The sequence below is a fragment of the Chelonoidis abingdonii genome, chromosome 17, assembly GCF_003597395.2.
Source record: "Chelonoidis abingdonii isolate Lonesome George chromosome 17, CheloAbing_2.0, whole genome shotgun sequence".
Classification (NCBI taxonomy): domain Eukaryota; kingdom Metazoa; phylum Chordata; order Testudines; family Testudinidae; genus Chelonoidis; species Chelonoidis abingdonii.
This window is the reverse complement of record NC_133785.1, coordinates 20,936,825-20,949,940: the sequence shown is the minus strand read 5'-3', so window position 1 is coordinate 20,949,940 and position 13,116 is coordinate 20,936,825. Positions and strand designations below refer to the sequence as shown.

The window sequence follows — 13,116 nt, the reverse complement described above, 5'->3', positions numbered from 1 at the left end:
ATGCATTGCATAAAATCTTGTTAGATGTAATGGAGCAAATGAGGTTTGAGCAAATGAGGTTTCAGCAGTTCGGTATCCTCTTAACCCTGCCTCCCTTGTACACAAGGTGGAAGTTATCACATTTGGCAGCTCCTCTGGAATGCTTTTGATTGTCTTAATGTTCGAGGCACCTACCCATTGCACTACAAAACCTTACTTACAAACCACACCGCTGTGAGGTGGTGGTAACTTTACAAGGTCATGTGAAGAATCTCCTGGAACTTGGGGACCTTCTCATTGAGAAGGAGTAAGTATTCCACTGTCTGGCTGTCACACAAACTGCACAGTGGCTCCTTGACATGGGCTGCTTGGTGGCACGGGCACTGAAGGTTGGGCAGCTGTTGTAGGATTCTTGTTCTGCAGCTGGGTGAAATCTTAAGAGCATGCTGAGTGTGTATGAGTTAAATTCAGCCCTGGTGGGACTCCTTTAGCTCACCTGGAAGTTATGCCCCTGAGGATGAATTTGGTCAAATGAGCTCAGTGTTTGAGGGAGAAGGGGACATTAATTCATAAGGATTATCATTCTCTAGCAACCCTTGCTTAGGCTATGATTGGGGCTTAAATCACCAGTAGCTCAGAAATGAGTGTGAAGGACACTGAGGTGGGGAAAATTAAGGAGGCATTTAAAGTGAAAGAGGTCAGAGGCTTTGAAGGCTCTATTAATACCCAGTTTGAGATGTCTGGTTCGGTGGTAGGCAGGTAACCTACCTGACTGACCAAGCCTTTAAAATAAATAAATAAAAATTAAAAAAAAAAACCACAGGAGTGAGGAGGGAGGGAGTGTCTAAACTGTTGTTTTCTCTTAATTTAAAGATGACCTGTAGGCACAGTCTGGACACTTGTCATTGCACTAGTGCAGGTCCTGGACATGGGCCTATCTACAGTCTTTACAGGGTGCCTGTCACTGGATTTCTCTCTCTGAAAAGAAATCAGCCCTAAGCTGCATCATCATAATGATGAAAACTATTTAAAGGAGTTCAGCTACTAGATCTTAGCTACAGAAGGAAAACTAGAGACAGAAACAAATCCCAAATCTGATCCTGATTTCACAGTCAAGAGTGTGACTGCACGCCCCGGGCTTCAGACAAGTGAGAGAGAGAGAGTGGCATCCCTGTAGGTTTGTGATGATCTGGTAACATCCATACCAGCATGAATGGATGTTAATATATGAAATTCTTCTCCCTAAGTTTCCATTTGAGATGCTGCTGAAGATGGTAATGGCAGAAGGTTGCTGCCCTAGAGAAGTAATTCAGTGAGCTATGTGAAATAAACTGGTGAACCCTCATGGTCCATTCCCTAGAATGTGTGATGTGGAGACTTCTCTGTCACCTCATTGTCGGTGGAAACTGAACTACCTTCTCAGGGTACGTCTACACTGCACGATTATTTCGAATGAGCTTAAACCGATATTACAAAACAGATCTAATAAAATCGGTTTAGCGCGTCCACAGTGGGATCCCGAAATCGATTGTTTGCGTCCATGGTCCAAAGCTACCATCGATTATCTAGGAGGCGGTGGCACTGTGGTACCTGTTCCTCAGCTATCCCATAGTTCCCACTTCCGTGTTGAGAGCACAGTGCCTGATGGGGCAGAAAACACTGCCCCGGGGTGCTGGGTACAGCCTCACCCTCCCTTTGTGAAGGCAGCAGACAACCCTTTGGCGCCTTTTTCGGGAGTGCATTGAGCAAACGCCATAGCAACGCAATCTTTCCTTCTTTTTCCGTGGTGGGGGGGAAATAAACTGAGGAGCTGTTCCCTGAACCACGCGAGCACTGTTTTGAACCTACAGACATTGGGAGCTCAGCCAAGAATGCAAATAATTTTCAGAGACTGCGTGGACTGTGGAGATAGCTGGAGTCCTCAGTACCCTCCCTCCCTCATGAGCGTCCATTTGAGTCTCTGGCTTCCCGTTACGCTTGTCACGCAGCGCTGTGTATCCGGAGTTTTTTTCAAACGCTTGGCATTTCGTGTTCTGTAACGGAGCTGGATACAACAGATTGTCTCCCCATACAGCGATCAGACCTAGTATCTCCCGTACGGTCTATGCTGGAGCTCTTTTTCGATTTCAGACTGCATCGCCAGCCGTGCTGATCAGAGCTCCACGCTGGGCAAGCAGGAAATGTAATTCAAAAGTTCACGGGGCTTTTCCTGTTTACCTGCCGCTGCATCCGAGTTCAGATTGCTGTCCAGAGCGGTCAGTGCTGCACTCTGGGATGCCGCCGGAGGCCAATAACGTCGATTTCCGTCCATACGAACCTAATCCGAGTTATCGCTATCGAATTAGCGCTACTCTCTCGTTTGGGAGGAGTTCCGAAATCGATTTAAGGAGCCGTTTAACTCGATATTAATGACGACGTCGTGTGAACGGATACAGCGTTAAATCGGTATATCGGCCATTAAACCGATTTAAAGTCGCAGTGTAGACCTGGCCTCAGACAAGAAGGTGCTGCCTACAGCTACCGGATGAGTGGTGAATGTGTGCTGGTGAGGTGGGGAGCTAGCCCTTAGTTTGCCTGTGCTGTAGTCTTCTGGGGATATACAGAGTGCAAATCTCCAGGGCTGGTAGTTCTTTTCTCCAGCTCTCCATTCATATTCATTTTATGCACCGCAGTGTAATGCCCAATATAACTCTGTTCTGAGAGTGACTGGGTGTGTTTGATGCAGTTTCCATGTCAAACAAGTCCAGTAATCTTTATTAGAAGATGGACACATTCCATATTTTTAGCTCACAAACTTCACTTGAAAACACTAGAACAGTACATGATAGTTCGGAGATTCCCAGATCCGAAGGACTACTGTGATCACCTCATCTGATCTCTGTACAGATGCCCCCTAACTTACACAATCGTTCCGTTCCAGAAAGCCTTACGTAACTCACATTTTGTGTAAGTCGGAAACGTATACCCGTACATTACGCAAAAATTTCCGCAACTCGAAAATCCTATTTCTGGCTTATAGAACTTTTTCCGTAGGTGCAAATTTGCATAAGTCGGGTCTTGCGTAACCTAGGGAATGTCTGTATAACACAGGCCCTAGGCCTTTCCTGAACTGATTTTCTTCTGTTTGAACTGCAACAGATCCATATAGTAAGTTCCTTTCTTTGAAAGAGCAAATGGGAGCTGATCAGATTATCCAAGGCTGAAAGCTCTTTGTGAAATAACTGATTGTGCAATTATTCTCCACTTGTTACTGAATTCACTGTGAACCAGATGTGTTGTGTTATTTTCAAATCATGGTATGTATCTAATTCTGTATTTAAAAATGAAAAAACATGCCAGTTTAAGAGCATGGACTTTCTTGTTAATCGTATGTCTATGACTAAACTCATGTGCAGAAGTCTAGTCTCATAGTCTATAAAGCCAGAAGGGACTGTCTCTACAGTGCAGGCCACAGAACTGCAGCCATCCACTCCTGTAATAGACCCATAACCTTAGCTAATTGCATGACCTTCACTAGAGTCACTCCTTATTTACACAGGTGTGGGGTCAGACTCAGATCCTGTCTCCACTTGCCCAGATATTCAGATCTAGAGCCTTTGCAAAGCAGTCCTGCTGAGCTCAAGTGTCATGGCAATAGAATGGGCAAGAATCTCTAATACACCCAAGGTCATATAAAACATACAGATGAACACCATGAAGAGCACTTTGACTGGAACCGGAAGCCAGTGCAATCTATGGAAAATTTGTTGTACCCATAGAATCATAGAAGTGTAGGAGTGGAAGGGACCTCAGTAGGACATGTAGTCTAGTCCCCTGCACTCAAGGCAGGACTACGTAATAACTAGACCATCTCTCACAGGTGTTTGTCTAACCTGTTATTAAAAACCGCCAGTGACAGAGATTCCACAATCTCTCTAGGCAATTTGTTCCAGTGCTTAACTACCATTACAGTTCGGAAGCTTTTCCTACTGTCTAATCTGAACCAACTTTGCTGCAATTTGGTTCAGATTAGACAGTAGGAAAAGCTGTCTAATCTGCCCATTGCTTCTCACTCTAACCTGAGAAGTTAAGAAAAACAATTTTTACCATCTTCATTACACTATTTCCTCCACAGACAAGGGAAATGCATCATATTCACCTGCGGGACTTCTCTGCAGCGGTTGATATCACTGAACACAAGTATGCCTGTCCTGCCTCTAAGTAGGGTTGCCAACCCTCCCAGTTTTGCTGGAGTCTCCCAGAATTGGGTTTTAGCTCCCAGAGGCTACTGAAGCCAAATTGGGAGATTTTAGACTGCTAAAAGTCCAGCGGCACAATGGGACTAAGGCAGGCTGCCTGCCTGCCCTGGCCCCGCACTGCTCCAGGAAGCAGCCAGCATGTCCCTGTGGCCCCTGGAGGGGACAGGGGTCTCTATGTGCTGCCTGCACCCTGACTCCACAGCTCCCATTGGCCGGGAATTGCAGCCAATGAGAGCTGAGGGGGCAGTGCCTGAAGGCAGGAGCAGTATGCAGAGCACCATGCGCCCCCCTCCACCCAGACCACAGGGCTGTGCTGGCCACTTCTGGGAGTGGCGTGGGGCTAAGGCAGGCAGGGAAGCTGCCTTCGCCCTGCTATGCCACCAACCGAGGTAAGCACCACCTGGCCGGAGTCAGCCTCCCTCACTCCCACTCACACCCCAACCTGGTGAAAGTGAGTGAGGGTGGGGATGAGGAAGTATGGAGTGAGCAGAGCTGAACTTAAGGGAAGTGTTGGGGTGGGGGGAATCCAAAGCAAGGAAGTTATGAAACCTTGAGCAAGGCTGAAATGAAGCACATTGGGGGAAGTCACCCCAAATTTTGGGTGAGTATGAATAATCATCCACTGTCTTTGGAACTTGAACGTGTTTGGCAGCGAGTTCACTGACTGCTATGTCTAACAGTAGTGTAGCTGTGAGGACCCAATTTAATGAAATACCGTTATCTGAAAGTATCCTATTCTGAAATCTATGCCAAAGCATAAAATGCCCTGTGCGTATTTTGCAATAAGCATAGAGTATAACAGGTTGCCTCCTGAGTTTCATTTGAAACTTAAAAATAACTGACGGATGCATTTGATTTATAAAGGAAAGATTTATTTTGTTATAAGGTGATTACAAACTCCATCTAAAAAAGCAAAGATGACTTAAAAATATCAATATACATATTTATCTAAAAATCAAAACAGATACTGCAAAATACAAACAGTTACTGTATACACAAAGGCTAGTTTTAAGGATTGAATTACACTTCAGGATCTTATTCAAATACAAACAGTCCTGCTCAGAACAAAACCAGAATTTTTTTTTAACAATTAGTGTTAGTCTTTAAAAAGGTCAGGTGACTTAAACATCCTCACTCTTCCATGTGCTACTTATCACATACTGTAGTTACAGTTATTAGGAATTTAAATAAAAAACAAAAATCACCACCACCACTACTGTTTTTAGCTAACTACATCCAACAAGATGGACCACCGCTTACTATGTGACGTCTCTGGAGACATACTGGGTAACACTCACAACACCACACTGGAAAAAAAATCCTAGCAAAACAATGAGCATTTCAGATCAGTACTTCAATTAATCCAATGCTAAGAGAACATCCTTGAGTTCTTGGACAAGAGCAAATGATGGCCCACCTCAATCTGTCCCCCAATGTTCTGCCTTCCAACAAAATTTTAACACTGGTGTTCTGCCACTTTTTCTATTGTAAAAATCTTGTCACACCTCAGTTGCAGAAGATTTACAGACAAGAAGTGCCAGGCTAAAGAAATCCAGTTTCTTTTCCTAGTTGTCTTGTATCCTCTGAATGGGCCTAAAATTCTGATTTTAACGGGGAAAAATGGAAGGCTAAATTAACAGAATTTTTCACACACACATTTTTCACAGACTTTGATCCTTGCTTGTTTCCAGGTTTAAAACCAACACTAAAGCTGCACTTTGGTTAAGCTTTTTCAGATCTTGTTTTAGCTTTTGATTACAAATGGTTGAAAAAATGCCACCTGGGTGGGTTTTTTTGTTAATGGAAATTTTGAAGATTTTTTTTCAAAATGTTTTTTGTATTATTAAAAAAGTGGAGAAGGAAAAAAATGAAAATGTTTGCCTTTGGCAAAAATAGACCCCTTTGAATGAAATATTTTCAGTTTGGTGGTGGTTGGGGTGTTTCCTTACCAAAAAAAAAAAAAAATTTTTTTTGTGCCCAGCTGTAGTTCTGATTGGACAGTGTCTTGGGTACAATTTCTGCTGAAATTAAAATGTTCATTGAAATCAGTGAGCTTTTTAACCAAGGCCTGCAGGATCAATGTCTTATTTTATGCATTTGGCTTGCTCTCTTATGTTCCGTGTCCCCAGATGCTTGAGGCATGTTTGCTTTGTAGCTAGGGATTTGATCTGATGCTTTGATGTCCTTCTTACAGTAGCTTAGAATAAACTCAAGAGTAATACATCAAAAAGCTGTAAACCCAACGTGTCCTATTTAACATCAATTCCTCAGTAAACAAATTAGTACAATTAGGAGCATGTTCATCCTAGATTAAAAATGAATAAATATCCTAGATTAAAGGTTGTGTCCTAGTAGTTCCTGAACGCTTCTCAGCTGGGAGTTAAAAAATAACCTTTAATTTTAAATACAAGGCTTTGGCATCGAACTCTGGAAGAAATGGGCCCAAGTTGTGACCTTCTGATCCATAGCTGAACTCTTGTACAATTTGGGGGTATTTTGGACCGGGGATTTCAGTTCAGCCTATGACAGAGGCAGCCATGAGTCTTAACCTAGGTTCCCCCCAAGTTCAGGGTGGTTGGTTCTGAGCTTTTATTTCACCCCATCCCTAGTTAAGAAGAGGTGATCTTGGATCCTTGAAGTTTAGGCTTCTCACCTATGAATACTGGCTAAACTGTCCCACTCTACTTCAGTGCACTCCTGTGAATCATCAAACAAGGGGGGGTGGCATTGGTGCTGCAGAGCATTCAAAAAAGAGCTTTTCCTTTGTACAGTTTTCTTTGCCAGCAATACCTGACCACATCATCTCCCAAGAATGACGTAAATACGTTGAAGACTGGACATAGAAGCACCTCCCCTAAGGCTGTTTTTAATTGTGGTGGGGGTCTCATTTGAGATGTTAATTGAAAATACTTGTTTGCTACAGGGAATGTGGCAAATGCACTGAATTTCCCGGATGTGAGGTGATGGCCATCTTTTTTCCCTGTGCACTTGAAATACCTTAGTAGTCTGTGCCCTCCACTCAGTACACATCTTATTTACACTGTCTCCTCACCTGATCCCACAGTGACCACAAGCCATGGTTTCATAACCAGTTATTTCAAGTGTTCAGTCCTTCTCCCACTGAAGACAAATGGTGGTTAAGCTATTGTTATCAATGGGTACAGGAGTTGAACACACTTATGACAAAGACGGACATTATCAAATTGTCAATTCTGCTCAACAACGTACTACTGACTGCTGGACATTTTCACTGTTCTTCAGATCTGGAGCTATTTGGGACAGAGGCTGGGTACCCATGTCCATCTGCAGGTGTGCAGTTAGGGCACATACTATATTAAAAAACAAGCCAGAGTTCTGATCAGCCATTGATCATGTGATTAGAGTGTTTCTTGTTAAAACAATTAGAAGGCTGCAGCCTTTTTTTTTATTCAAGTGCATCAGTGCTGCTCAGTTATGCTGATCCACTTCCCGAACCCACATTCAAAAGCTGACCTTCCACTGCAGCTTGGATAGCAACATATTTTAAGGTGTACATAGAACTACTGTGCTTTTTTATTTTCATTTGCTGCATAGGGACAGATCTCAAACTTCATTGAGAACATATGGAAGTTCATAGATCTGTTTGGATCAGAGTCATCATGAAAAGGAAAATTAATGAGATTCAAAACAAATTCTGTTCATGAAACCATGTTGTACCAATACAGTCTACTGGATACATCATTATACTGCGTGACTTTTAATGAGATCACGACTAGTGACAGGTGAACTGCAAGAGTTTGGAAGGTTTGGTTTAGATAAAAATCCTAAGTTTCGATTATCTGAACTGCTTTGGTCTGAAAAATCTTATGAGTGCAAGATTTCCCCCATGAAATTTTCAGTACTTGATTTCAGTGAATTTGGAAATATTGCCATTTCCAAACCCAAAAGAAACCACAAAGTATAAAGGTGCATGAAATGAGACTTTTTTTTCCCCCAAAGATTTTTGGGGCCAACGGCTGGCGTATTTTTCCCCTTAACTGAAATCAGTTCACCTGTGATTAGTCATGATATTTAGTGCCTCAGCTGCAAAGGACAGGTAAAATAGGTCACACATGGCTACGAAGTAAATTAGAAAATTAGTTATTGTTGCAATCATAAATATGTAGAAAATATAAACTTGAAAGAATCATTTACCGTTTGTTTTGGGTTTTTTTTCATTTAGCAGACTATCATGTTGAAAAGCAAGTTTACCACCAGGTAAAATTTAGAAATCTGATAAACCATTAGGAAACATTCTAAAATGTGAATAGGCTCACATGCATTGAAAACCACGAGATGGTGATCAGCATTGTTCTGGGTGACTTTTACAGAAATGATTTAATAGCGCATCATGCATCCGGCCCTTTCTTGCAGTCAGGCTGAACAGCACAGTCAGGGCCAGCGAAACGTACAACAGAACTTCAGTGAGGTCATTGCATATGTGTGTGAGACACTTTCATTTGGAACATGGAAGTGACTGATTTGAATGCACAGTTTGAGTCAAAATTGAGCTAGGCTCTCGTTCTTGTTTATTTGTAGTTTTAAAGGTGTAGTATTAACCCTCTGGTTCCTAATACAAATCTCCCCTGCACCATGTGTGAAGCATGGTGAAATATCCACCTCTGACGCACCAGCTACTTATGAAATTTCAACTTTTAAACTATTTTTCTAATTAGCGTCCCTCTCAGATATACCCCTTATAGAGTATGTGCACACACACAAAATGTGAGTCTATAACAAAATATGCTGCTATAATTTACACTAACTGAAATGAGGAATTTAATTATTGAGTTGCTATTCTGACCTCAGCTCGGGCCATTGTGCCTATACACAAAGTCTAACGAGATCTTGGGAAGGACAAAGGGCCTGATCCAAAGCCCACTGAGAATCCTTCCATTGACTTTAGCAGGCTTTGGCTTAGGTCTTCTCTGTTGCCACAAAGGCTGGAATACATAACAACATGCATGACAGAGTTTTAGCTTTAATTTAGTTGCCTTTTCATACTTAAAGGTAAAAAAAATTAAACACAGGACTTGGTTTTAATTTTTTTTCCTTAAGTAAAGTTATCAAAATCCAGTTGTAATCATGTTGGCTTAGAAAATTCTTCTGTTGAGATGGTTAAGACACCCAGAGTAGCTTCAGGGTAGCTATTACCATCAGGCTAGCATGTGAGATGTGCTATTTGCCATAACAAATGATAAAAGTGTTTCAGCCGCAGCTCTCATAATACAGTAATTGGAAAAGAAAACAAAAGCAGTGGGGTGTTGGCTGTTTTTGTTGCTGGAATTCAGCCTCTCTGACTTCAAAACAGAGACTCAAAGACTCTCTAGCTATACAAGACACTTTTTTTGGTCCCTTTCTGACGTCTAAATTGCCCCTTCCGTTTTATATTAATACTAACTTGACTTGCTTCTGCTGCAATGACCAGTTAGTGCATGACCTGCAGAAGAGTTCTGTGTAGCTCAAAAGCTTGTCTCCCTCGACAACAGAAGTTGGTCCCATAAAAGATATTACTCCACCCAGCTTGGGACCGACATGGCTGTAACAACACTGCCTACAGTTAATGCATGGGACATCTTTTTAAAAATGTCCCATGTAGGAATGTTAAGGACTGGCTATGTTCCCATTTAAACTGCAAAAATCTACCCATGGACAAATTGAACTGGCAATAGTATAAGCAGGGACAGACTCGGCTGCTGAATCTCTCCCCAGATCCCTTTGGCTAGCCTAACTGTGGTACTATGATTAGGAGGATTATCTCCCAAACAGAAAGGGCTGGATTTCTTCAGGGAGCCTCTTTTCAGCGTGTGTTGAGGTTTATGAAACAAGAGTGATCCAGATTTTTTAAATTCTTCAGGGAGCAAATATCTACTGGAATTCTTGACCTGGCCTATGTGATCAGTGGTCAGTTTACCTACAGCCACCCAGCTTTAAAATCCATGGAGGAGCTTTGTACTGCGTTAAATGCTTTCTTTTTATTTTTCTTAAGTCTAAATTGGAATGGTATGCAATGTTTTTTTAACCAAAGAAAAATTACATACTTCTTTCTCTTAATTTACATAAAGGCCTAATTTATAGTAGGTCGAATTCCCCCCTTTTTGTCCCCCATAAATGCATTACCCAAAAAACCAAATGCTGGTAGCATGGTCCTCCAGGGCAAGCCAGTCAGGAGAGCTGAGTTCTAGTCCTAGCTCTGCCACTGAGTTGCTGTAACCTTGGCCAAGTCACTTTCCCTCCCTGGGCCCTGCTTCCCCAAGGGCACCAACAACAGTCAAATAAATATATAAATAAATAGGGATACCAGTTTGAGGTATGCGGATGAACAGCGCCTATGGGGGTGCTAAGCATTATTGTCCTCTTCATTTAATTACTATTATTAAAACTGTGCCTGCCTGAAAGGCTGGTGCACAATATATACATGGGCTGCTTTGCTCCTGTGGTAATGAATAACATGCTGGGTGTTAAGCTTGGTGTGATCATTGTCCTCAATATATTTTTCTTTTGATACCAAAACCCAACAGTTTACAAAATACATATATATTTTAAATTCCATAAAACACGAACGCTGCCTTTCTATAATTCAGATCTCAGCTATCACACGGGCTCCTCCTACTGCTCTGTTCGTACAAAGTGCAAGTTTAAACCAGTAACAACTCGGCTAACCTACGGTGTGCAGGAAACTAAAGGGTATGTACACAAAACTCCTTCCTCAGGCAATATGTATGTTGTCTTCTACGGTGACTGGACTTTTTACGCGATGCTCAGGAGGGACAGGCATACTGATTGGGTATTTAATTCCTAACTACATTCCCCCTCCCCCATAAATTTCTCTCCTCCAGCTGAACAGATATATATATATATATATATATATATATATATATATATATACATGGACCATAGCAAAGGTAACACCATGACTCAGAAATCTGTCATTCACCCTGCCTGAACCAGAGGAAGAAAAGCACTACACCTTTGAAACCCAATCCCTTGAAGCAACATCCATCTTTTTTCTTCTTTTTTTGCAATTTCTCTCAACAGAGCTCACTTATGAGTTCTAGGGTTTACCCTATTCCCAACCACATCAGCACCTAAAAAATTGCTTTCTGAGCTTTGAATATATTGCTGGCAAGAAAATCAATTTCAAGTGATAAGATGTATAATATTCAGAGAGCTATTAACACATGTTAAAAACCCAAATGGTAGTAAGTTCCTGTAATAGGTCTAGTCTGATATGAAAACTGCCTCCTGCAAGAGGCTTCTGCTGTGACTACCTTACAAAATATGTAAAAAAAAAGGAAAATAAAGAAAAAAACACCACAAAAAATAACTTTCTCTGTGAGAAATGAAAATAAATCCTAGTGCAAATATAAAGCTCTGTAAACCCGGTCCTATGAGAATCTATGGTTAGTAAATGGCAGTTAAAGCAGGTTTATCCTCTCACAGAGAGAGAGCTCACATCATAGTCTCCACAATGACATGAGTTGGCTTAATCAATCCACCATTAGGAGTTCCGTTGGGGCAGAACGAGGTGGTGCTTTCCGTTTCTTTGGCCCACCGAGTCACTTCCTTAGGGGCAGCCACTGTTTTTATTCTCTGAAAGAGCAACAGCCGAGGGTTAGAAAAATGGCCACATCGATCCTAAGAGCAAGAGTCTAGAAAAGCGTGTTGTCATAAAACATAAAACAAATGATCTTGAGCATTTTATGACGGGCTTAATCTTGCAGCTGCTTTGCCGCACGCTTAGTGCCTATTGCCATGAGCAACTCCATTAATGCTACCAGTTAATCTGGGATCACTGTCAGGGAGTCCATGTTCATCTTTATCATTAAACCCAGTATCTGAATTAGACTAGGGGCTTGGCTACATTAGAAATTTCAAAGCGCTGCCCCCGCAGTGCTGTGGGAGCGCTGCCGCGGCAGCGCTTTGAAGTGTGAGTGTAGTCAGAGCCGCAGCACTGGGAGAGAGCTCTCCCAGCGCTGCCTGTAAACCACATCCTTTACGGGTGTAGTGTGCAGCGCTGGGAGCCGCGCTCCCAGCGCTGCCGCCCTGATTACACTGACACTTTACAGCGCTGTATCTTGCAGCGCTCAGGGGGGTGTTTTTTCACACCCCTGAGCGCAAAAGTTGCAGCGCTGTAAAGTGCCAATGTAGCCAAGCCCTAGGTCATTACTAAACGCTATACTAGCTCAGCCCATAGTCCAGTCGCCTGAGTCCAAGACTGGCTGGTACCAGCTGCTAACCAACCTGCACAATAGCGAGCGTGCTTCCTTAGCCACTTCATAGCTGGTGAAGGCTCTGAAGCATATGGATATATATTCCCCTAAAGCTATTTTTATCCTAGCTAATGTAACTATCTCATTATCCATGTAACAGTCCAGTTTATTTTTGAGCACTTGGCCTCAATTAGAGAATGAAACCCGGTATCTTTAAGTACTGGAGCACAGGGGAAAAGCATGTTAGTAATTCAAGAAAGGTTGTGGAGTTACCATCGTTAGCGGTATTGGAGGCTAAATTTGGCCAACAAATATTCAGGGATGCTGTAAGACTAATGGAAACTGTACTATTGCTATGCAGCAGTGTGGCCTACATGACCCAGAATGGCCTTTCCAACCCTAATATTTTATTCACGAAGGAGCACCAAGGCCTCACTGGATGGGAAGTCAAACTGTCTGATTAAACACAAATTGAATTTCAGTGCTATAGAGTCTCCTCCAATTCATGTGTTCTCTCTCATATTGAAAACAATCCTGCCTTTAAACAGGGTAGTTCATTGGCAAGCTGCAACCTCTCTTCTAGTTCTCAGTTCACAAAGCAGGAATGAGACAAGTGGTTACCTCCTCCCTTCCCTAGATGATCTTAAAAGGCAGCTTTGGCTACTTTT

At 42.3% G+C, this 13,116-nt stretch overlaps 1 protein-coding gene across 5 annotated transcripts in view; it reads right to left on the bottom strand.

The window, feature by feature from the left end:
• Window positions 1-5,091: 5,091 nt before the first annotated feature.
• Window positions 5,092-13,116, bottom strand: part of SLC6A6 (solute carrier family 6 member 6) — a 78,608-nt gene continuing 70,583 nt past the window's right edge. For all 5 annotated transcript variants that reach the window (XM_032784294.2, XM_032784299.2, XM_032784292.2 and 2 more), the window contains one exon: window positions 5,092-11,828. In XM_032784294.2, the coding sequence (XP_032640185.1) occupies window positions 11,688-11,828 (141 nt within the window). In that variant the 3' untranslated portion in view covers window positions 5,092-11,687. The remainder of the gene's footprint in view (window positions 11,829-13,116) is intronic.